The sequence below is a fragment of the Vigna radiata genome, unplaced genomic scaffold (assembly GCF_000741045.1).
Source record: "Vigna radiata var. radiata cultivar VC1973A unplaced genomic scaffold, Vradiata_ver6 scaffold_83, whole genome shotgun sequence".
Lineage (NCBI taxonomy): Eukaryota > Viridiplantae > Streptophyta > Magnoliopsida > Fabales > Fabaceae > Vigna > Vigna radiata.
Genome location: NW_014543268.1, coordinates 81,970 through 107,240, shown reverse-complemented (window position 1 = coordinate 107,240; position 25,271 = coordinate 81,970). Strand labels below are relative to the sequence as shown.

The 25,271-nt window shown below is 29.6% G+C and overlaps 2 protein-coding genes and 1 pseudogene across 2 annotated transcripts; 1 reads left to right on the top strand and 2 right to left on the bottom strand.

Moving 5' to 3' along the window:
- Window positions 1–5,995: 5,995 nt before the first annotated feature.
- On the bottom strand, window positions 5,996–7,206 carry LOC111241102. Its single transcript, XM_022777849.1, has one exon. It carries the CDS (start codon window positions 6,986–6,988, stop codon window positions 5,996–5,998), a length of 993 nt encoding a protein of 330 aa, XP_022633570.1. The 5' UTR covers window positions 6,989–7,206.
- A 3,885-nt stretch (window positions 7,207–11,091) lies between these two features.
- LOC106754099 (universal stress protein PHOS34-like) lies at window positions 11,092–12,452 on the bottom strand. Its single transcript, XM_014636051.2, has 4 exons — window positions 12,117–12,452; window positions 11,815–11,924; window positions 11,477–11,595; window positions 11,092–11,372 (listed from the first exon to the last, which is right to left on the bottom strand). The coding sequence occupies exons 1-4, from the start codon at window positions 12,292–12,294 to the stop codon at window positions 11,300–11,302; spliced, it is 480 nt and encodes a 159-aa protein (XP_014491537.1). The 5' UTR covers window positions 12,295–12,452; the 3' UTR covers window positions 11,092–11,299.
- Window positions 12,453–15,067: 2,615 nt separating this feature from the next.
- LOC106754019 lies at window positions 15,068–20,668 on the top strand (annotated as a pseudogene).
- Window positions 20,669–25,271: the final 4,603 nt, after the last annotated feature.

Here is a 25,271-nt window from a genome sequence, read left to right as displayed (position 1 = left end):
ATTTTTACGAATTTTACGTAAATAATTTGTAACAGATAAAATCATTAGAATATTCGAATCAAGGGATTAGCGTTGCTAACGTGAACCAGTGGTTTCCCAGAGCTGCATCTCGCCGTGCTCGTAATTGGAATCGTGGCGAACCACGAGAAGAACGAGATGATCGCCTTCTTTTACCACGTTATCCACCGTCCACTGCAGTGCTTTGATGCTGCACGATGAGAAATCAACCGCCACGCCCACTCTCCTAGCACTTGCCATTTTTTCTCTCTCACTACAACAACCAACGATTTGGTCTCTTAGTAATGTTTTTCAGTTGTGTTTGTGTCGATGGGAATTAGAATTCTATTTTGGTTTGTTGTTTTGGTCTGTGAAGGATTGAAACTGAAAAAGCGCAATTTGTGAGGCTGATACTGGAAAAGCGGCAGTTGAGTTCGGCGTTAGTGGCTCACACTGTTCCACACATTTGTTGCCTTTTGAATTTGAGGTTGGATAATTGTGACCCGCGGTAGGATCAGATCTAAACCGAGAAATCAATAATTTCTTTTTGGTTTGTATTATACTAACCAGTGACTATGGCAATAGGAAAAGTCATTCTCAGATGTCTGTCAATATTAAAATGGATTGGGTTTGAACGAACCTTGTGTTTAAAATGCGTCAGTTCTTTAATTTCTTAATAAGAAAAAATTATTTTAGTGCCGTTTACATCTTTATTTTCATTATTCAACTAGTTTTAAACTTGTGGTGTTGATGTTAGTATGTATGTTTAAAAGAAAATTAGATGAAAAAAAATAATAAACATTTTTATGTTTATGATTAAATTTTAAACAAAATCGATCTTAAAAATAATTTACGAATTTAGAAAGTAAATAAATATATAAAAATATAAATTGTAGATTTTGTAAAAGTGTATCAGATAAAAGATGTACAAAAATAGAATAGACTCTTTAAAAATGTAAAAATATGTAAAAAAAAAAATATGTAGACTTGATTCACTAAATATATAAATTATTATATGAATAAACGGATGTATTTTAAATTGTTAAACTCGTCTAATTAATATATTGATAAATTTATTCAATATGTGTTGTTAGATTTGTCTAATTTGAATATATTTGTTTAATGTGTATTGTTAGACTATTATAATCATATAATAGATAGAGTCGTCTAATGTGTATTAATATATTTCTCTAAGAACAAACTCGTCTAACCTCTATTATTTGACTGGTGTAATTAGTGTATGAACAAACTCGTCTAAGATGTGTTACAAAACTTGTCTTAACAGTGTATATGGACATATTTGTCTAATGTGTATTTTTGGACCCATTTAACCAATGCATGAAATGACATAATATTTTTTGTTATACTCAGTTCATCAATGTATGAATAAATTCGTCTAATGTGTATTGTAAAATTCATCTAAGGAGTAAATGAACATACTTGTCTAATGTTTATTAATAGACTTGTGTAATTTATGCATTGAAATACTTGTCTAATGTATATTGCTAGAGTCTTCTAAAAAATATATAAATGACTAGTCTAATTTGTATTATTAGATTCGTTTAATCAATATATTGAGAAGCTCATCTAATGTTTTTTGCTTTGCTAATCTAATTAATGTATTCCATACTTGTTTGATAAATTTTTGTTACACTTGTCTAATCAACTTAAGAAATTAATTACTTGTTTGATATTTTTTGTTATACTCACTGATATATACACAAGAGATAGCTTGTTTGATCATCTTTAAGAAACTTACGATAATCAAATTCGTAGTTGTAGTTTGATTGCTTACTTGGAAATATTTTTTTGACTTAATTTTGGGAATTGCATATTTAATTTAAAATTCTTTGATGATTTTTCCAGGTGAACATTTGATTTTGGAGGAAGACCTCCAAACTTTTGATAAAGAGATGACCTTTTCCAGTATCCAAATTTTATTTTAGTAGAATTTATATTTTTGATTATTTTAGATTTGTCTCTTTGATTTATGTTTGTGTTTGTGAGTAAGATTTTTTAAAATTTGGGTCAAATTCTCTCCAATCAGGGAGGAATGATAAGGAATATTCAAATGATGTGAATTTGAGAACAAATTTTCTTTAAGAAAGAGTGTATGATAGAGGACTATTTCCTGAACATATATAAGAAAAACTTGAGAAATAACATTTACAGTTCTAAAGATTTATGATAAGGTCAAAGATCAAACATGTCTCCTTGAATATTATAATCTTTAATGAAGATTAGAATTAAAGAACATGAAAATCATGAGCATAATTGAAGAACAATTTAAGAAACCAAATAAATTGTAATTTTAATTTAGGAAATTAAATGAATTATAATTTTATTTTTATTTTTAAAAATGTTAAATTTGTTGGATGAGTCAATTTGTGTTCGTTGGACGAGCGAGCCACGCTAGACAAAGGTTCGTCTTTGTAATTTTCATTTTCTATTATTTTTATTTGTTTTGAGCTTTGGACTTTATTTTAAGATTTCTAAGTTTTCTTAAACTTATGTACCTATATTCAGAAGTACTAAAAGCTTATGTAAATACTTTTAGCCATATTATATACATTTGCACTAAGAATTCTCTTAGTTTCTAGATTAGAATTCTAATTTTTATCAAAGATTAATATTTTTATGATAAATTTTTACTTGATTTATCAATATGTTAGATTTTAATGTTCCCATTTTTTTTTCATTTTTCTTTGATTTATTTTTGTTATGTCTTTTGAAGATTCAAATTTAGAAATAATTATCTCTTTTCTGGACAAGATCATATCAAATACATATTAAAAGAAGTAATTATTTTTTAAATCATTTTTAAGAATGTCTATCATGATTTAAGTTTATTAAGAAAAAATATTCATATTGAAGAGAAATTTTTATATTTGAAATATAATAAGTTTGTATTGTCAATATGATATGTTATTTTTTAAAATAATATTATTTTAAGAAATAAAATAAAATATTTTTTTAAATATAACTTTATTAAATAACCAAACAAATTGTTAGAAATTAGAAATGGATAAAATTAAGAATGAAAAAATAGTATAAAAATAATTAATACTTTAATATAAGTTAATTTTAATAATTTTTTAAATGATCAAGTAATTAGAAATTATAAATAAATAAAATTAAGAATAAAAAAATATAAAACAAATGAGTTAATATTTTAAATATAAGTTATTTTTTAAAAATAAATATATAAAAAATACATTAGAAATTTTTTTTAATGATGATTATAATGTGTCTAAAGACATAAATTAAAATAAGTAATGATTTATTTAATTTTAAAATTCAAAAATTAAAAAAAAAATTTAGGAATGCATACTATATATAGATTGAATTGATTAACAATATACTTGAAATTTATACACAAGTGACGTGAATATTTCAAATTTTATGATATATCAATTTAGAAACAAATCAAATTGATAAAATAGTAAAATATTTTTTTTAAAAATTCAGTTTTTTATATAATTATATAAACAATTAATTTATTTATTTATATATATATATATATATATATATATATATATATATAAATTTAAGTTTTTTCTTTCTTTATAAATATAAAACTTAACTTTATTAGCGATGTAATTATATCTAACAATGGGTTGTCATCAAGTGTGAGGGGTCTCAAAAAATAAATTTTTTACAAATATCTTAAAATTAAACAAGTTTTAAAAATTTGACCTATGTAATAGGTCCTTATAAAATCAAACAATTATTTAAAATATGATTCCAGCTGTTAAAATTTCATCTTTTTTTATTTTTATTTTCAGTTTAGTGTTTTGATTTTTGTTAATCAAAGCAAAATCTTGACATTTTTGTCTTGGTTCATAAGCGAAGTCAAATTCTCCCATTTTTTAACCTTTTCTTAATATACCTTAGTTTGTAAATCCTTATGAATTATTAATCGTTGTGCTTTCGCTACATTAATGATTCAAAGCCTTCTCTAAATTGAAATTATATTTAACTTTTATTTTAGTTTTATTTAACTTTTATATTAGTTTTTTTAATAAAATTCACATATTTATTATATATCTTTCGTTATTTTTAAACTAACTCTAACTATCTTATTAGAATAAAATTATTATATTTATGCTTTATTTTTATTTCATGTGAAAAGTAAGGATAAAGTTGGTTTAAAAATAAAGTTATACTTGGTTAAAAAAATAGAGTTAGAGTTAATTTAAAATTAGAAATAAAATTCTTTATTGTTTTTAAATCAATTCTAACATTTACATGTAACAAAAATCAAATATAAATTTAATAACTATATTCTAATTATATAGTTAGAGTTGGTTTAAAAATAATGAAAGAAAAATTTAATACAAATGTCAACTTTAATAAAAGTTTCAGTATAATGTTAATATAAAATTTTAAATTTAGTTTTAATTTGAAAAGAGACAAAATTTCTCTATTTTAAAATAAATTGAGACTGAATAGAACAAAATTAATAAAAATTGATATTAAATTGAAAAAAAAACTAAATTAATAAAAAACATTGTCAGATAACGTTGGGTTGTGACATTAATACTAATTTGATAAGTAATACTGACACTAACTTGACATGTGATCCTAATATTATCATATAATGTTAACTTGACACATGAATAATTTTTTTAAATTAACAAAAAAAAATTACAAAGTGACATGTGATAATGATTTAAACGTTATTACCAAAAAGAATCAAATTGATAAAATTAAGACTTTTATTCCATCTCCAAAATAAGTAAAAATAAAAAGTTGTTCTTAATCTAGATTTTTTGTTATATTTTAAATTAACAACTCAAATTAATTAAATTATAAGTTATATGTACACTTTGTTAAAAGGTAATACTAGAAAGTAAAAAAATTGCACAAGAACAAATTTCCCTTAACGGGTATATTATGTTCTGTACATTAATCTTAATTAACATTATTATTAACATTACTAGTTTAAGCATAGATAATTTTATTATATAAACATCTAACTCATTGGTAGTCTATCTTCAAAGTTATGAAAAAAAAATTCTCATAAAATTTTTAGTAACTTATTTTGTGATTTTTATAGTTCAATGTCAACTTTTTATGGATACAAACTCATAAATAATATGTTAGTGGATAATTTTAATTTCTGGATTAAAATTTTGAAGGATATTTTCTAACTTCTTTTTAAATCTCCCGGACAATTTGTTGTGAATTCTTTAGACCAAGAGATTTGAAAGGTATTGTGTAAGTTTAAAATTAACATGCAAGCAATGTAAAATTACTTTGTGTTGCTTTTCTATAAATTCGTAACTTCAAGTAATTTTCATTAGAATTTAAAAAATACAACAAACAAATTAGAGAAACTTTTTGTAAACTTTGAAATCCTCAATTGCTTTATTACAAATGCTAAAATGGAGAAAATTTTATAAGTAAATGTCTGATCAGGTATTCAATAATTTATTACTTATCTATAATATCTATCTATAAATTTATCCAATAAATATTTATTCATAATAAAAGTGCGTGCGAAAGTTTTGTGAAAAAAAAGAAAGAAAAAAAGAGGACATGTTTCTGCTTATGAAATATTCAATGGAGAAACATGAAAGATTTATCTTTCCATTTGATAATAGGTAAACTGATATATATATATATATATATATATATATATATATGAGAAATAAATTATTACATTTAATAAAATAATTTTCTTGTAAATAATAAAATTAAATTATTCAGAAATTAATTTATAAAAACAAAATTCATATAAGATTTTCCTAAAGTTTATATTCTTTTAATTATTAATATAAAAAGTATATATATATATATATATCCAAAGAGACGTGAAATCTAAAATTTTGTTTGTGTACTAAACATCTAAAAATACATTTGAAATGTAAATGAATAACTCATACATCCATTCCATAAAACAAAAATTGTTTGTTTTTAGTTGATGCTTCACAACTAAAATTTTATTTACAAAAATACCATAGTACTATATTTGTGAGATACAAGCACCAATGACCTAAGAGTGAATCATGGAAGCAATGGAGATACAGTTGCTAACCGTTATGCTGACCATGCCTTCAGCATGACCCGTAGCCAACTTGAGGTCCTCGAAGCCGCTCTCGCAGGTGGAGACATCCGCCATCACGGAGCTCAGCGAGACGGTCACGGTGGCGAGGTCGTGAGACTGGAGGGCTTTCAAGGCCTGATGCAGGCTGTGGAAGGCGTTCGTATACTGCTCCTTGCATTTAGTGAGGGCGATGGCCATCTCCGATGAGGATTTCATGTGTTTCTTGACAATTTTGAGGGTGAATTTGGTGTGAGCGGAGCAGGCCTTGATGGCGGCTTCCAGGATGCTCATGAGGTCGAATTTGTGTCTGAGGAAGGGCACCACGGTGGAGAGGCAGTCGTCGGGGTAGTTCGTGCGGGAGCAGATTTCCTTCACAAAGTCACGGTCGTGGTGGTGGAAGTGGTTCAGCAACGTAATCGTCTTGCTCCCGCGCAACGACCCCATCCGGATTTCGGCGAAGAACGAGGAAAACTCTTTGCGGAGTTGCAAGCCGCCACTCCCTTCAAAGAAGCCTTCCTCGACGGTGTTCGAGGATGGCGACTCCGCCGCTGGCGCGTCCGCTGACGTGTCCTCCTGTGGCGGGTCCGCCGATTCCGTGGTAGCAGAATACAGGTCCCCATACAGTTCCTCCGGGTCCTTCATTGCAGGGCTATCTCTTACCGGGTCCACGGAGGGTTCCGTCACCGGTTCCTCAGATGACGAGTCCGCCGATGCTGGGTCATCTGTTTGTGGGTCAGCCAATGACTGGTCAATGAATGTCGGGTTAGCCGATGTCGGGTCCACTAACGGTTCTTCCGATGCCGGATCCGCCGAATCGGGGTCAGTCGGTGGCGGTTCGGACTGAGGCTCTTCGACGCTGGGTCTGTAGTGCGCGTTGCCTATTGCAAAGCATAGCGCAAGGGTTATGGAGAAGAGGGTGATGAAGTTGACGTTGAGTTTCATTGTCTTTTGGTTTTGTTTATTACTTTTTGTGTTTTTTTTTTTTTAAGGTGTCTGAGAAAATAAGGTGTTGTGTGCTAGGGAATTGAGGTGTGGGAACATATATATATATATATGAGTGGGAAGGACGGCTGGGTTATGAATTGATGGTGAGAAAAATAGAAGATAATTTTACACCCATTTTTTTTTCTACTTTATAACTTTTTTAAGTAATAGAATATTACATTTAACTAATAAAAGTAAATATGAATTAAATTTTAATATAAAATAATAATATTTATGGTTGTTAAACAGTGGAATAAAATAGAAACTGTCAAACTATCGTGCTCCTTGAAAAATATAGGATGAGGTGATTGGAGATTATTGTCTAATGGTGATTAGTGGGAATGTTTCCGCATTGTTTTGTTCACTAATGAGGTGATTAATTATTAATGTCGAATGGCGGATATCTATCCAAGGAGAAAGTTACCCGTTGATACCACATTTTTATATCAGAAAAAGGACAAACAAATTTTCTAACTCAAGTGAAAGTAAGCAATTTGAACAAATTTTACCTGTAAACCATGACCATATATGTGATTTTAACAGTTTTTTTTTCTTGGATACAAAAAGGATATAAACTTTATTTTATTTCGTGTTATTTTACTATTCTTTATGAAAGTTTCTCAATACTTTTAACTAGAACCATTTTTATGTAATATTTATTTATATATTTTGTTGTAAAAATGAAAATACTTTATATCATTAGATGAGATTGCATATAATAACATAATAAAAGTATATTTCTTTACTCTCCAGAATGCTGGACTTGAAAGTATAATTATTTTCATCGCTATGTTTATCTTTATTGGATTCGTTTATTTGTCTTATTAAATATAATTACATTTAATAAAAGTAAATATAATTAGTGTAGGAAAACTTGGCAGGTTTAAAAGATTTATATAAGAAAATCTTTAAATGAAGTTTTATTTTAGGTTAAACTCCTTCGAAAAGTTTTATTTATGTGGGTTTTTTTAGTTAGATCTTCGTCTTATCGGTTTTCTCAGTTTAGTCATTAAAAGTGAAAAATTGACTTAATTGAGTCTTGTGTTAAATTGGATTAACGGTTTAAGTTTTTTATAACCTGATACCTTGACATGATAAATTTTTAATATGTGACATTATTAGCATAGGTTTATACGTGGAATTTCATAACATTATACATTTTAAAATTAAGGTTTGGTGGTGGATTGTAAAACGTGACATATGCATATGGAGTTAAATCTAAAGATGAAGAATTAGGGATTTAGGGTTGATGAAAATCAAATTGGGAAGAAAGTCTTCGTGTTCGAGATTGAAGAAGTAACAAATTTATGATTGATAGAGTTGGAGATTGAAATGAGTTTTAGCAAGGTCTATTGTATGATGTTCTCGCGAAATTAGGGTTCATACACATTGTGAACAAAACAGGGGCATGACAATGATCATGGTTTCTCATAGCAAAATTGAGAATCTACTTTAAAGACTTCCCGCCTTCGATGCTCCATCGTCAATGCTCGACGAAGGAAGACCCCTCCTGTTAGAAAACAAAGTCCGATCGTGGTTCCTTGGTGATCGTTGCGTCATTATTTCTATTTTTTATATATTTTTTTTCAATATGCTATTCAACCACAAATTTCGTGCAGAAATTATTCGATAAGAAATTTCAACTTTGAATAGATTTCATGCACAAATGACATTTTATGTAGAGTTATCATACGGAGGCCATTTCATCATCACAGGAAACAGATCCTCGGACTTGTAAATTTCAACTCTGTAGATACTACTCATAAGCATGAGCCACCGCTTAGATACACAGGAACAAGAGCTCCTCTCTTTGCCACAAGAGAGTCGTCTAAAAATCTCAAAAAGACATTCATTAGGAAGATCTTCAACCATAGGCTTTTGATCTTTCCTGAGCCGTGGAGTTTCAAAAATATATGCGGCATTGATGTGAGCTTGTTTCTTAGGATTGCAGTGGTACACATCCACACTTGAACCCAAAGTACAAACACGACCCAAATCAATGACATTTTTTTGATAAAAGGAAGCTCCAGAATAGAGTTCATCATAACCTGTAAAGCACATTAACACATGAAAACAACCCATCAAAAACATTACTTCCAAGAGCCAAATAAACATTATTTATCTTACATTCAACCATCTCCATCGTCGCCATGGCCCTAGAGAACTTCATGCCCCTGTTCTTGTTCAGAACGTGAATGGACCCTAATTTCGTGAGAACATCGTACAATAAACCTTGCTAAAACTCATTTCAATCTTCAACTCTATCAACTCTTCTTTCATTCACTTATACATATTACTTTGTTATATGTCAACCTTAGCTTCAAATTGTGTGTTGTTGTGGTCATGTTCAACAAGTGCACTATGATCATCAGATTTGATGTCTACTCACCAAATTCACTTGAATCATCAGTTCCACCAACACCTTTTTCCACATTTTAACCACCCACATCTTTACTCTTTTCTTCATCCAATTTCTCTAAAGCAAAAATGAAGAGTTTGAGTTTGCTATTAACCCACTCTTGTTCTTCTACAACACGTATAAAGAGTTCTTTATGTGTTGTATTATATTTATTAAAAGTCACACCACATTTGTCAAGTGCTTCTTTCACAATAGCATAAGAAAGTCATTCTTTCGACACACCAATATTATCAACAACTTGAAAAATAAAGAAAGTTTTCATTTTGGGAATCTATTTTTATACATTATGTATAACAAACAACTATCTAAAATTACAAACTATGCACCACAACCTTTTTTATGACAATTTTGATGAAATTCTCACCTACTTTTATATTAATCCAATGTAACACTATTGGAAATTTACTTATGTGGGTGTTCAAAGTCATAAACTGATCACAAAACCATAGTTGAAAAAAATTTAAAAAACCACATAACACTTCACGTACCAGTCTATAACATAAATAATTTCCATTTCAATACAAAATACATAGACATCATTTACCTACAACATGTAAACACATCCAACAACATGAAAGTGATTTATACTTTTTTCATTCTTCAATGCTATTGAAGTACTGCCTAACCGCCCCACCAAATACTCATAAACTAAATTATCCCAATTATATTGAGCCACACACTTTATGTCCTCAACAATGTTAAAAAAAAATGAGAAATACTATTACATTGCGATTAGGCAACAAAAACTCACATATCACAAACAAAATATACAATCTACAAAAATGTGCTAAAGGAAAATTTTCATGTTCTTACAACAAAAATTGATATATAACATGTACTTTTCCAACACCAAAATAATTCCCATACTAATTATATACACTAACCTCATTTGAATCAATTTTTCTCTAACCACACTTAACCCTAATCGTAAACATACATCCAATTCATTAAATTCTACAATTTTCTCCTCAAACCAAAATTCATCTATCCAGTCAACTCATCTATCACATAACTCATTTAACATATTTTGCCAATCTTAATATTATCATGGAACTCTAATAATCAATCATATGGTATAATCTAATAAAACACATACTCAACATTTGATTCAAACCATTTACTAACTCTTTATAAATCATAAACCCCATTAAAAAATTTGTTATTGGATAAATTATTATTCTAAACAAAATAATAATAATAATAATAATAATAATAATGTTTAAAATTAAATCATCTCAAAATTTAATTTTATTATATATTTTCGTTTCTCATCACTAAAAGAGCTTAATTTTTTCATTGGTTTTTCTTAATATTTTCTTCTATCGAGTAGATCAGTGTCGTATCTATAGAAATGAATTCGGGGGTTAGAAATGCTGGTGAATTTCACCTCAAAAAAAAAAAAAAAAACAGAGAGAGAGAAGCTACTGTTGACAGGCAACATAAAACCAAACTCCACTTTAGATGAAGGGAAAACGTTTAAAGATTCATTTCACCATTAACAATGGTATTTCACGGAAGAAGTTTATTACACTAATTATTACTATTTGACTATATTTTATAAGAATTAAATGGTGAATTTTTATATTTCTAAAAAAAAAAGGAAGGATAAGAAAGAATAATACCAAATAAGTGCAAGAGAAAATTTGGTATTAAAATTTTACACCTCTCTCTCTTTATTTATTTCTGTTTGGATAATGAAAATAGTATTACAATTAATATAACTTCCTTCTCCTGTACTGAGAAACAAGTTGAATACACGCACAGCAGGGTTTTGAACAAAACCAGGTAGAATAGTTTGATTATTCCTACATTAAATTAGTAAATTAATGAAGAAACTAATGGTTGTGGTCTTAACTCTTCACCACAGTGACAGGACAGGTGGCATTCTTCACCACATAGTTGCTGACGCTGCCCATTATGACCCTGTAAAAGGAAAATGAAAAAAACAGAATGAAATTCGGATCCTTCATTATATCAGTGTATCTGCAATGCTGTGTTTTGGAGGAATGGGTTGAAATAGTAGGCACCTTTGGAGAGGTCCAAGGCCTCTGTTTCCTAGGGTAAGGTGGTCTAGAGGTACTTGATCAACCGCTTCACATAACTTCTCACGAGCATCTCCCCAATAGACCTTCATTATTACCGTAATCTGCCATCCCAAAATCTTGGAACTTACTCTTATGTAATGCTATGCACATAACTAACAAATATTTCTACTTCTCTTTCCTAAAGAGGTAGAAGAGAGCAAGACAAAAAATGGCATGCTTATTTTTGTAATTTAAAAACTAAATGAAGATTCACTCTAAATTTAAGGACCAGACTAAATTCAATATTTATAACCCTAGTGGAAAATTTACCAAAACCATACATTTTTTTGCCTGGCTGCAGTTTGGACTATATCAATTACTTCGGGTTTGGGATTGAATTTATAATTCTTCATGACCGCAGGTTCAGAGAACTCTGACAGAGGTATTAGAGCTGCGTTTGGATCAATACACACAGTAAATAAGTAAATTAAAATCTCAAACACGCATCCGCTCTCCAATTAGGAACCACAGAACGACTACGAATCAAATTTTGTTCTACCTATATTTTTACGAATTTTACGTAAATAATTTGTAACAGATAAAATCATTAGAATATTCGAATCAAGGGATTAGCGTTGCTAACGTGAACCAGTGGTTTTCCAGAGCTGCATCTCGCCGTGCTCGTAATTGGAATCGTGCCGAACCACGATAAGAACGAGATGATCGCCTTCTTTTACCACGTTATCCACCGTCCATTGCAGTGCTTTGATGCTGCACGATGAGAAATCAACCGCCACGCCCACTCTCCTAACACTTGCCATTTTTTTCTCTCTCACTACAACAACCAACGATGTGGTCTCTTAGTAATGTTTTTCAGTTGTGTTTGTGTCGATGGGAATTAGAATCCTATTTTGGTTTGTTGTTTTGGTGTGTGAAGGTTTGACACTGAAAAAGCGCAATTTGTGAGGCTGATACTGGAAGAGCGGCAATTGAGTTCGGCGTTAGTGGCTCACTGTTCCACACATTTGTTGCCTTTTGAACGAACCTTGTGTTTAAAATGCGTCAGTTCTTTAATTTCTTAATAAGAAAATTTTATTTTAATGCTTTTTACATATTTATTTTTATTCTTCAACTAGTTTTAATTTCGTGTATATGTTTAGTTTGATGTCATAAAATAGAATTAGATGTCAAGAAAAAAATAATAATTAATTTTTGAATAGAATCAAGTTAAATTAACTTTTATTTATATATAGAAAGTCAATATATATTTATAAAAATATAAATAATAAACTTTAAAAAAATATAAAAAATAAAACAAGTGTAGAAATAGAGTATACAACGTATAAAATAAATTTAATTTACTAATAACTCATTGATGATTCATTATGATAAGAGATTGAATTTATCTTTGATATATGATTCCAATTTTCTTTAGTATGTTTAACCATAATTAGGGAATATGCTATCAGATTATAAAATATAGAAAACTTCTAATCAAACTCTTGTAACGTGACACATATATTTTTTTTTTCACCGTCTTTTTGTAGCTTCTCATTTACCACCAATGGAATAGCAACATGTTTATAATCATATGTCTTGAACTTCTTTAATAGAACTTTAATAAAACTTTAATATATTTCTTGAGATAAATATTCCTTTCTTTGTTGTTTCATCTTTATATTGAGAAAATAGTTCATTAAGTAAATGTTTGTCATCTTAAATGTCTTCATTGTGTTTTTTTAAAATTCTTTCATCATCTCCATATTGTTTTTTGTATAGATAAGATTATCGACATATAAGAAAACAATAAAATGATATTGACCTTGTATCTTAATATATAGTATTGACTCACTCTTATTTCTTGTGAATTCTTGATCAATGAAGTATTGATCAATCTTACTATACTATATACTATATCCAAAAAGCTTGTTTTAAGTAGACTTTTTTTTATTATAGTTTTAATATTTTGTCTTCATTGAAGTTTTGTGATTATATTTTCTTCTATATATCCGTGATCCTATTAAATAAATAAAAAATTGAGAGTCTCCTGTGCTTATTTTAATCAAAAACAAGTTAAGGAGTTTTCTTTTATAAAAAAGAAAAAACAATAAAAAATGCATGAAGTGGTGTATTACATATAACGAACTAATTTGCTGATAAAAATACTAATTTAATAATAACTATTAAAGATACAAAATGAAAGATGAATTTTTTATCTTGCTTGAATAGTATATTTTTGTTCAAAGTGTCTTATGATTGTGATCGAAGTTACTAATTAATTTTTTTCTTAATTTATTATCAAATTAATCTTTATATCAAAATTTAAGTAATAAATTTATTAAAAGAGTGAAAGAAAGTTTAATAAAAGTCTTTAAACAAGTAGCATGCATTTATTTATTATCATGTGAAATAACTTTAAGCTTAAATATATTTTAGTTAATGCAAATGTGAGCTATCTGTGGTACAAATATATTTGTTAGGTTTAAATCCATGACATTAATTTCTAACCGTTGTAGTCTTTATTATAAATCAATGTTAGTTTAAAATCCATGACATGAATTTGAGTATTTTTATCTAAATTAATTAAATATTTTAGATTTTATTTATTTAATTGAGTTTTTTTCATTTAATTTTTAGAATAATAAATCTGTTATTTTATCTTATCATCTTATTTAAATTTAATGTTTTAGGTATATATATATATATATATATATATATATATATATATATATATATATATATATATATATATATATATATATATATATATATATATATATATATATATATAGTTTAATTAAATAATATATTTCTTATTTAATATTAATAATAATATTATTTTTAATTTTTCATTGAATAATTTAATTTTTAACATTATTTTTTATTATAAATAATTATAATTTATTTATAAACTTATAGTTTATTTTTCTACATATTAATTTTGATATTATAGTTTTGAATTATTGCTAAAAATTATTTATTTTATGTATACAAATTATTTACTTATTTTAAATATCAAAATAAAAATTTAAACTAAATTTACAAAATTAACATATAACGATTCCACCTAAATTAAAAAGAAAATCCATTCTATACATAATTAACATATAAAAGTTGAAGACATTTAATTTTATATAATGAATTTTATTACAATATAGTTTGAAAAGACTATGTGATAAATAATATATTTTATTATTTTATTTTTACATAAGAAATAAAATTATATATATATATATATATTTATAAGAAGTTATAAGATAATGCCTCGAATAATTATATAAACCAGAACTATCTAAATGAATTATTCAACACGTATTAAAATTGAATTATATTGTAATACAGCTAGGATGAACTTTTTGTTGTTTAGATGTCATTATGTAGGAAGTGCATCACTTCTCCATGTAGTACAAGTGTACAATGCCACCGAGTAACAACAACATCCAAACAGTTTCCTGTATCAACCTGGAAACTTTCTCCTCATTCATTCATTTCTTCAACCATTCTCCTCCAAAGAACAAATCGAACGAAACTCTCCCCAACATTCACTAAACCTACCCAACTGCTTTTCTTTGAATCTGCTGTGATGTTCTTCCAATGGCGTTTTTGTGGCCCTTGCTCGTTCTACCACTGGCTTTCGTCATCTGCAAGTTCCTTCCATTTGACGTCGACTCCTCCGGTGGTACTCTCCTTTTTCACTCCCTATTGCACGTAATTCTTTTGCCACACTCAATGTGATGTTAATTTACTTTTATTATTATCACAGTGTTGGATGATGGGAATCAAACACAAGAGAACGGCTTCATATATGTGAGTGTTTATGCATCTGCAATTTTATTTTTTCAAATCGCTGGGTGGTCTTATATGGTTTGTTTTATATCGGCTTTCGCGTTTTGTTTGATAGGCGTGCAGTTTTTTTAATATTTTTAACCCGATGTTGGCAGCAGTTTTTTCTGGAAATGGCATTGTGATTAAGGTATAAAATGACATAATGCCTGCTATCTACCTTTCTAAAATTGTTTCATTCCATGAATGCACTACATCTTTTCAAGAATAACATTGTTGACTGATATGCTTTGATAGTGATTATATTACATTCGTTGAAACTTATATGTTAAAATTGAGACTGCATGGGTTAATACCTGTCCTGCTCTTACCAGTTACTATAAAATTATGTTTTCTATTTGACAGAAACCCATATGATTCTGATTGTAGGTTTCAGAAGATGCAAGTTGGTCTGGATGCTCTTACGTCCGAATCATCCAATCAGCCCTTGTAGGAGCTCCAGAGGAACTTGTTGAGGTGGTAACAGGGTATATCCTTATCACCCTTCGTTCTTCCCTTGGTTTCAGTAACATATGCACCTATAGCTAATAGAGCTTTTCCTACCAGGTTTGCTGAAACAGGAGAAGCACTGGTATCTTCTGTTGACAAAGTCATTTTAGTTGGATCACCTGGGATAGGCAAGATGGTATGATTCCTTTGGCACTCATCTCTAAATTGTATTCTATTATACTAATAATGACTTTTTTGTTCCAATTCTACAAAATAGCTTCTGAACGAGTTAAGCGTGGTAGATGTTTAATAAAGGAATTCAAGAGAGTACACAGTCATTGTTTAACTGAGTTGTATTTGTAACTTCAAAGTTGCTGTAGACCTCTGGTTTAGAGTGATGTCTTTGAGGTAGAACGAATGCACAGGATAGCATCTACCTTTTAATTTAATAAGTGTCTGATGATTTGCTGCATTCTTTTATATAGATAATGAGCAATGCTGCCGAGAAACTTATACCAGTTACATTGGAGCTTGGTGGAAAAGATGTATTTATTGTTTGTGAAGATGTAGATGTGGATCATGTATGAATCTCTTCCAACTTGGCTGGAAAATGCTAACCTTGCCACTTGATGGAATGTTCATTCTTGAGTGCCATAGTTTTAATTGGCTGATCTGCCGAATATGGGGTGCTCAAATTGCTGCCAGGGCTGTTCTTCAGCCAAGTGGGCAGAACTATGCACATATGTCCACATGTATGCATCCTTTGTCAGTAAAGTTACCAGAATTATAAAATCTATTACGGCTGTAAGTTTCCCTTTAAACATTTAATTGGTAAAATGTAACTGCTGCATCTCTCTTTTAAACATTTAATTGTTAGTTACATGTGCTTGCACTTATTGTTACTATTTCAGTAATCAATCCGCTTGTCTTTACATCTGTTCTAGTCATGAATGAAATTCTGGGACCTTGACAGGAAGTAAGTATTTGTTACAGAAAAAGATAGGGATAAACCCAATTCTAGAGGGCAAGAATGACTCAACCAGAAACAAATAATAGAACCCGACAGATGTTCATATGATTCATGATATGTTTACCTTGTCCATTGTAATAATTGTAGCCCCAATAAGTTTTTCAGAGTTAAACTATTTGCATCAATAAAATATTGGCTCTGCATCTCATCTCTCTTGAAACAGATAGACGTGAATTTTTATATCTTTAAACGCTTGAAATTGATATGTAAGTAATTTTCTGGTCAACTAGCAAATTGATAGATTTTACTCAATTTATTTTTTTAGATGTGAGCAAACTACTTATGGTATTCGCCAATTTTATTCACAAAAAATAGATTTTACTCAAAATAAAGTTTAGGGAATCTGGATACATGACTCAGATAGGGGAAGGGGTAAAGGGGTAAGGAACATGGATAAAGCCCACATATTGCATTATTGTTGAGAACTGGGAACGGCTATACTTAGCTGTTAGTTTGACCCAACCATAGGGTTTGACCCCGATTCATATTCACCAGGATAAAATCAAGTCCATAGAACTATGAAATAGAAATAAGAAAAAACCTATACGATCAAAATGCCCACAAAAGTTCCATGGGGCATAGTTAACCCATGAACCACTTTTTAAAGTAAAACCTTCTTTAAAAATGAAAATGAAAAAAAAGAACATTTTCTTAAAAAAATCTTTATACACATGAAAAAATTTTAATCAATCCAAATCTAAGTTAGCATAGGTAGGGTTAGGTCAAGTTCAGGCTAAGTTAGACCAAGTAGGGACTAGGTCAAGCTAGTCAAGATGGGCTAAGTCAAGTCAAGTTGGGCCAGATCTAGGTCAGGTTGAGATGGATCAGGTCTAGATCAAATCAAGTTGGGTTAGACCTAAGTTGAGTTCAGTCAAGTTTGGTTGGCCTTAGATTAGGTTTGAGTCCAAGTAGGGTCAAGTTTAATTCGAGCTAGTTGGGTTGGACTGACCCAAATTGAGTCTGACACAAGTATGACCTAAGTCATTCCAAGTCTAGTTGAACCTAAGTTGCCTAAGTGGTGCACAGTTTAGGTCAAGTCAAGCCTAAATCAGTATGTGCAAAGTCAATTTGAAATCAAGTTAAGGAGGGTCAACACCATGTCAAGTTGGCCAGGTTGGGTCCAAGTAAGATCGAGTAGATCAAGTTGGGCCTAGCACACAACATATTGAGTCTGATAGGATCTAGGTCAAGTTGGATTCATATTGAGCCATGTCAAGGTCAAACCCACATCAGATAATGTCAGTTCATGCTCAAGTTAGGTCAAGTTAGGTTGGGCTCAGGTTGATTTAGCTCAGTCAAGTTGGACCAAGGTCATACCAAGTTGGCCTATGTCTAAGTAAAATTAAGTTAGGTTCGACCTTGATCAAGTGGGGCACCAATCGAGAAAAGTTAGTTCAAGTTGGACTCAAATAATGTAAGGTTGGGTTAAGTCGAGTCTAAGTTAGATTGGATGAGACCTAGGTTAGTTTGAACTAGGTCAATCTAAGTTTGGCCTAGCCTAGGTCAGGATCGAGCTCACGTTGGTTCAAGCCAAAGTTAACAAAGTTTGCCCAATCTTAGTAAAGTCAGACCTGGGTCAAGTTGGATCAAAGTTTGGATATGTTTAATCAAGTTGGATCAAGTCATGCAATGTTGAATAAGGTCTGGTCAAGCCTAAATCAAGCTAGCTAGGTTGAGTTAGGTCTACAAAGGTTGGATTAGGTCTAACTTTGCGATTAATTAAGTTGCAAATAATAAAATTTAAAGACTAATTTATAACTAATATAAAATATGTAGAGGTTAGTTTGCAATTCATAATGTTTTAAGGACTTGTACAATTTTGAAAAGTATTTATAAGTTAATTAAGGTCTTATTTTAGTATTGCAGTGGGCCAAATCCAATTTAGTCCTAATTCTAAACCACTTTAAGTAGCGCCTTTGCGGACTAAGGCTTTTTCAACTCACTTATTTGGTGGTCATATTAAGAGTTGGTTAGAGTTAATATGTGGGTTATAGGTCAAAATGACAATTGGCAACTGTACTATCAAGAACCCTTTTCACTTGTAGGAGAATAGACGTCTCCTTCAGGATTATTTAGTATTAAGAACTCCCTTTCCTAAAGCTTTTCAGTTCATGATTTCTTGCAGGGCCCACCACTTGCTGGAAAGTATGATATGCGAGCTTTATGTATGCATGCGCATTCTGAAAAGCTTCAAGGCCTTATAAATGATGCTTTAGACAAAGGAGCTGAAATTATTGCACGAGGAAGTTTTGGACACATAGGTGAAGGTGCAGTTGATCAATATATTTCCCCCCTACAGTGATTGTGAATGTGAATCGCTCAATGAGATTGATGCAGGAAGAGGTAAAAAAACTTGGTGTTTTCTCTGCCGTAATAATTGTTTTGTGGTTGTTGTCATGTGTTACGTGATCAACCATCTATTTGCATTTTGACCATAGAAGAAATCGTTCATATCTTGACTAGAAGGCATTGGAGATTTGTAGATATGGATAATTGTCTCGTGTCATATATGTAATGCAATTATTATATTCAAGAATATCTTTCTCTAAATTCACCACTCTATTTGAATGACTTCTAGGCCTTTGGACCAATCATGCAAATTAAGAAATTTAGCTCCGATGAAGAGGTTGTGAAGCTTGCAAATGATTCAAAATTCAGGCTTGGAAGTGCTGTTTTCTCAGGCAGTCAGAGCCATGCTAGAGATATAGCTTCCCAGATAAATTGTGGGATTGCAGCGATTAATGATTTTGGTGCAACATACATGTGTCAGGTAAATTTTATTTCATTATTTTATCGTCATCTCTCTCTCTCAGAAGGACCCTAAAGGACTTCAGTAACAGTGATATGATCCATGATATATTGTTTGCCGATTTGGCTACGGAACCAACTATTGTCTTATTCATGAGAAAAAAGCAATTTCTTTACTGTTTTAATTTACTGTATCGTCTACTTTGCCGCAAAATGCCCCTTTGGAAGGAACTTCTAGTTTAAGCTACAAGAAAATGTTTTTTTAACAACATTTTTATAACATTTTTATAACATGTAGCCTGTGATTGTTCGTTTTAAATATATACATGCTAATAATAATAAACAGTGACACATAATTTATTGTCTAAAATTGTTAAAAGAAATTGTTAACATATATGGTCCTTTAGTTATTTTATTGGGTTTTTGGTTTGTAATTCTGCAGTTCTTTTAGCCAAATGGCCAGGATATGTTCCCTACTCAACCTAGTTTACATCTAATTATAATTTCCACTGAACTAAAGTTGCATTGTGTATTTTAAGTCGCTGCCATTCGGGGATGTGAAACAAAGTGGATTTGGACGATTTGGTGGTGTTTGCGGGCATGATGCCTTGTAAAAGCTGTTGTAGACGATAGATGGTGGCCATTCATCAAAACCGTGATACCGAAGCCTCTTCAGGTTATTCTGGAAAACCTTTCATAATTGTATATTATTTTACTTCGTTTGGAAAGGAAAGTCATACTGAGATGGTTTTTTTCTCTGCAATAGTATCCTGTTGGAGAAAATGGATTTGAGTTCAAGGAATCCCTTGTTGAAGCACTATTCGGGCTGGGCTTATGGGACCGTTTGCAAGCATTGATTAACGTGTCGAAAATGTTTACTGAGCAGAGCTCTCTACGTGGCAGCATAAAAAAGAAAGATGACTAATCGTGTCAGGTCGGGTAACATTCCAAATGGTTCATATTCATATCATCATCATGTTCAAATAATTGAGGGCTTTTAGTTTGTCGTTTATCCCCCAGAATCCAACTGTAATTTGGGCTTAGCCATTCCCTACTGCCATGTTGCTGTGCTTATTCGATGACAAAACTGGGCTACTTTGTCTGATGACGATCATCATATGAATTTTATATGAATATGTTAATGAAATTACACCATATATACTACTATCATGCTGGTATCTTTCTCTTTTATTTAAATCAAATCAATATAGTTTTACGGTTGGTGCAGCTCAAAAACAGTTTACTACTCATTGTGGTTTGATTATTTGATTCAGAAACGCTTTGGCTTGGTTGATGCATTTGTTTTTGTTTTTAAAACTAATTTATGGCATTCTTTTTAGGAACTGTTTTTAATGAAAATAAAAACAAGTTATTTGAGAACTTTAATTTGAAAACCTTGGTTTATCCGTCCTATGACGCCTCTGTGGGGTGCTTTGCGAATGTCTGCTGGTTCTTGTGGTGCTCCACTCTCGACATTGTTGGGTGAAAAACAGTGACTGTCCGTGAGTAACCTCACTAGACAAAGAATAATAGGTGGTTCTTGTGTTCAATTACATTGAAAAAAATGAAGTGTGTGGAAGAATATGGTTGCGGGTGATGAGTGTTTGGGGTTTACAAATTTATTTTTAATCTTTCATCAATGAAATGACTCATTTACAACACTGTCACCGTGAAATTAAAAGTGAAGACTAGATTTTTTTTTTTTTTTCTCTTTAGGCACCGTATATTTTAGATAAAGGAAAATTGTTCATCAAACAAGTTCTTGTCTTTTGTATCATGACATTTTACATTTATTTGTGATTTAGCTAAAAAACTGACTTGTGTTTAAAATTTGGCATACTTTCTGTATAGTTATTATATTATCTTTTCACAAATTTCATTTTACAAGGTTTCAACTATGATATGTTATTCTAATTCTGTTTATACTGTTTGGATAGTTACACTTCTATAACTAAAACGTATGTGATTACAATTTACAGATTATGTATAAAATAACATTTTTTTTTAAATTACTTGTTTTCTAAATTGGATTTTTAAAATGTGGATTTAAAAAGTGTCCTTTAGAAGAAAAAAAAATCTATTTAAAAAATCATCTCTTTTTACAGTATCATTTTTTAATCGATTTTAAATTATCAATTTAAAATAGATATATTATAATAATAGTTAGTTTTTATCAAATGATATTTAGATTTGGGGAAACAAGTGTTAAAATAATTTAATGAAATCAGATCATTATCATGAAAGCTTCATAAAATAGAGAAAGATTATTTGATACCTAATTAATATGAAGTATATTAATCAATGCATAAATAAAAATAGTGACACATCTGTAATTCACACTATTGACAACATGATTTCAAAGAAACTAGAGAAACAAAATAGATATGTAATTAATGTAACTATAGTTTACATACCAGGGAATCATTACTTTAATAAAATACCATTATATCTTGAACTGCCACTGGAAGTTTAATAATTCAAATAACAGTACATAAAATATGAACTCGTTAGGGTTGGCATAGTGTAAGATTTTTATAAGTTGTACATAAAATATGAATTTGTAAGGGATTTAGATATTAAAGTACAAAGACATAATAAAAAAAATAGAGAATAGACTATCAGATGATAATATAAATAAGGTATTATTTTCATTTTACAAATAAATTTTAAATTCAATTATTAAAATCATAACCTCTACTACCGACTATTATTGTGATCTTATTCGTGATTTGAATTCTTCCATATGAACAAGTGTGTTAGAAATACATACTGATCATCAATTCTAGTATCAAAATCTACTCCAACACATTCTTGTGATCAACAATTTGTAATCGAAACAAATCCTATGTTTGCTTACACATGTCCTTCCAAACCCTACCTGATAGGAGCCACATGGTTAGGTTTCCCTTTATCTGTGTCTTTCTTCTAATTATGAGTTTTCTTAATTGTTTTTATTTGGAAAAGAAAAATGAATAGATTTTGAAGATGGTGATTGTGGAAGGCACAACTTTTAATAGAGTTCGCATGAATTGGCAAGATGTGCGGGAAGGAAGAGGTTTATTGGAAGAAGAACAGCTAAGGGCCAAAGACTACTTATTGGCACGCTGAAACATGAGATACATTATAAAGCAAGGTGGCGCAGAACCCAGAAATTTTCACAAGATCTTCACTGCTGGAAGTATCAATAATTAAACTTGCAGTCAGAAATGATAAGTTCTTTGCTACCATAACAGAATAGGAATCTGACAAATGACATTGCCATAACTCCATGTTTTACGGTATTTTCTGTCATTTACAAAGTTGCTTTCGATGACAATCTCTGTAGCAGGTGCTGAAGGACACAGCAATTATTAGTTTAGTGACTAAGCTAAAAGAAGAGCCAAGAAAAGAACGAATATTCAGAGAGTTATTGAACTGTATCCTCATCTAATCACGTGCTCTCCTCTTTCTTATTTCAGTATTTGCCGCCTCTATAATGTAATGTAAGCTTATTCAACTACATATGCATTTCATCATTTCTCTGCATGCTCTCATTTCATATATCAATTCTAATTTTTATACATCTATGTATCTATCTACAGCTTAGATATTTACTTTATCACTTAACTCGTAAACTTGTTAAGAATGCTTGCTTTTCCAAGCATTTCTACATGCACATTTTTCTAAAATCAAGAAAAGAAAATCTTCAAGATGAAACTGTCAAAGTTATTCTCATTAATTATATGCGCCATATAAGATATAAAATTAATATGTAAAGAACCTTCAATAGAATTAATATTTTAGAAGTAACAACATGACTAATAATTGCAGTACCTATCTAATCATTGCGATATTTTTATATGTAGGGACGTTTAAAATGTGAAAATAATTTTAGAAATTGAAAAATATACAGTGAGTGTCCAATATACACAAACACATATACGTGTCTCTTGTGACAGATTTACTATTTGTAAATGTCTGTACTTTGACGTTGAATATAAAGTTTTTTGTTATTGAATGAAGAAAATATGGACAAAGTGTCCATAACATGAAACCAAGGAATCGGGATTTGGCTGAGTTGGGGGAGGAACACTGTTGCAGTTTCTTTGTTCAACAATCCAAAATATATTTATTAAGAATAAAAAGTCTTGTCGGCAAGTAACTTCAAAATCTATGTATATGTGCGATAATTTTATCTACAGATATGAGCATCATAATTTTCGTTCTCGATATAAAGTACAAACATGATTTTGGTTCTTGAGCACAGGAAAATAAAATTAAAAATTAAAAAAATGTTAAATATGTGATGATTCCTATCAGACAATCTCACATATAATCTCTATTCCGATCATTATATATGACAAAAGACATGCACCTGTTCATGTAGGTATGTTTGGAATACAATGTATTGAGGTACACCACAAACATTTTTCTCAACGACCGATCAACAGATCAAATATCACTACTGAGATAAAAATGTTTTGTCTCTCTTATCAAGAGAATGTTTGCCACTTGTAAACTAGTTGTTTTCGCATTTTAAACTAATATAATGACCTTCTTTGAAAATTAATTAGACTCTAAATGGGAATTGATGTAATACTACCTCTATTCCAACCATTGACTACAGTTTAGAGTTATTTATATTTAGAATAATGATAATAATAAATATACTATTTATGAAATAACCTCACTCTTTTCGTAAATAAATTATTTTGAATAAGAAAGAGGGAGTTATTGATTTGGAGACGTAAGAAGTAGAAGAAAAAAAATATTTCATTAAAAAAATGAAAATATCAGTCATTTTGAAACTTCTTCATATCATTAAAACTACAATTTTTTTTAGAATGGAGGTAATTAAATTTTGTAAATTAATTGATTACTTCTGATGAAAGAAAAGAAAGTACGTAGAAAGCAATATATTACCTTATCCGATACTTAAATTAATAAAAATAAATATAATTAAATGAAGCAATTGATTTATCTCATTCCGTGTATAAAAAGAGAATATCATTTTGAAAATTGATTTCCACAAATAATATAATATGAAAAGTTATGTTTAGAATAAAATATATGCTGATCTTTACAAAGGAATGTCATTTTTAACTTAAAATCTTATATTTATGAGTATCATTTCTTATTTGATATTTAACTTTCTTATTTCTATAGAAAGTGAAATTTATACTCACATTACATTCAAGTAAAGATAAAACTATGTAGATTTAAAGTTAAAATGATTTTCATTAATTATTTATTATTTGCTTAAAATATGGAAGAGACTATTTAAAGTTAAAGTTGTATTATTGACTATTATTATTTACTGAAAATTATAGATAATTGTGGATATATAAAACAAAATATGTGTTGTCTCTTATGACAATGTTAGTTGATGATGTATGTCTATAGGTCAGCTTTCTATTATTATGCAGCATTGGGATTAGTTAGTTAGCGTTTTTTTAACAAAAAATATATTTAGTTCAATTGTAAGAACAAACACAGGGACCCAATTTGCAAAAGCAATATTTTGATCTTTATTTTTTGTTTTAGTTTTTTAATATATTTATTTTTTATTTTTGTAATAATTTTTTTATTTAGTTAGTCCTATTTAAATAAAATAGCAGTGACAAAAAATGATTAAAATATTTCCAAAACAAAAAAGAAATATATTTTACAAGAATTAAAACAAAACAACATACGAAAATAAACAACAAAAATTCCACAATAACTTTCAAAATATTTTTATGAAGACTAAAACTAGAAAAATAGTATTAT

Coding starts and splice junctions, on each gene's coding strand:
- LOC111241102 (XM_022777849.1), bottom strand. CDS start 6,988: ATGAAACTCAACGTCAACTTCATCACCCTCTTCTCCATAACCCTTGCG.
- LOC106754099 (XM_014636051.2), bottom strand. CDS start 12,294: ATGGCAAGTGTTAGGAGAGTGGGCGTGGCGGTTGATTTCTCATCGTGC. Junction 11,596..11,814: donor CTGCAGCCAGGCAAAAAAAT/GTATGGTTTTGG, acceptor TTGGGATGGCAG/ATTACGGTAATAATGAAGGT. Junction 11,373..11,476: donor GGCCTTGGACCTCTCCAAAG/GTGCCTACTATT, acceptor TTCCTTTTACAG/GGTCATAATGGGCAGCGTCA.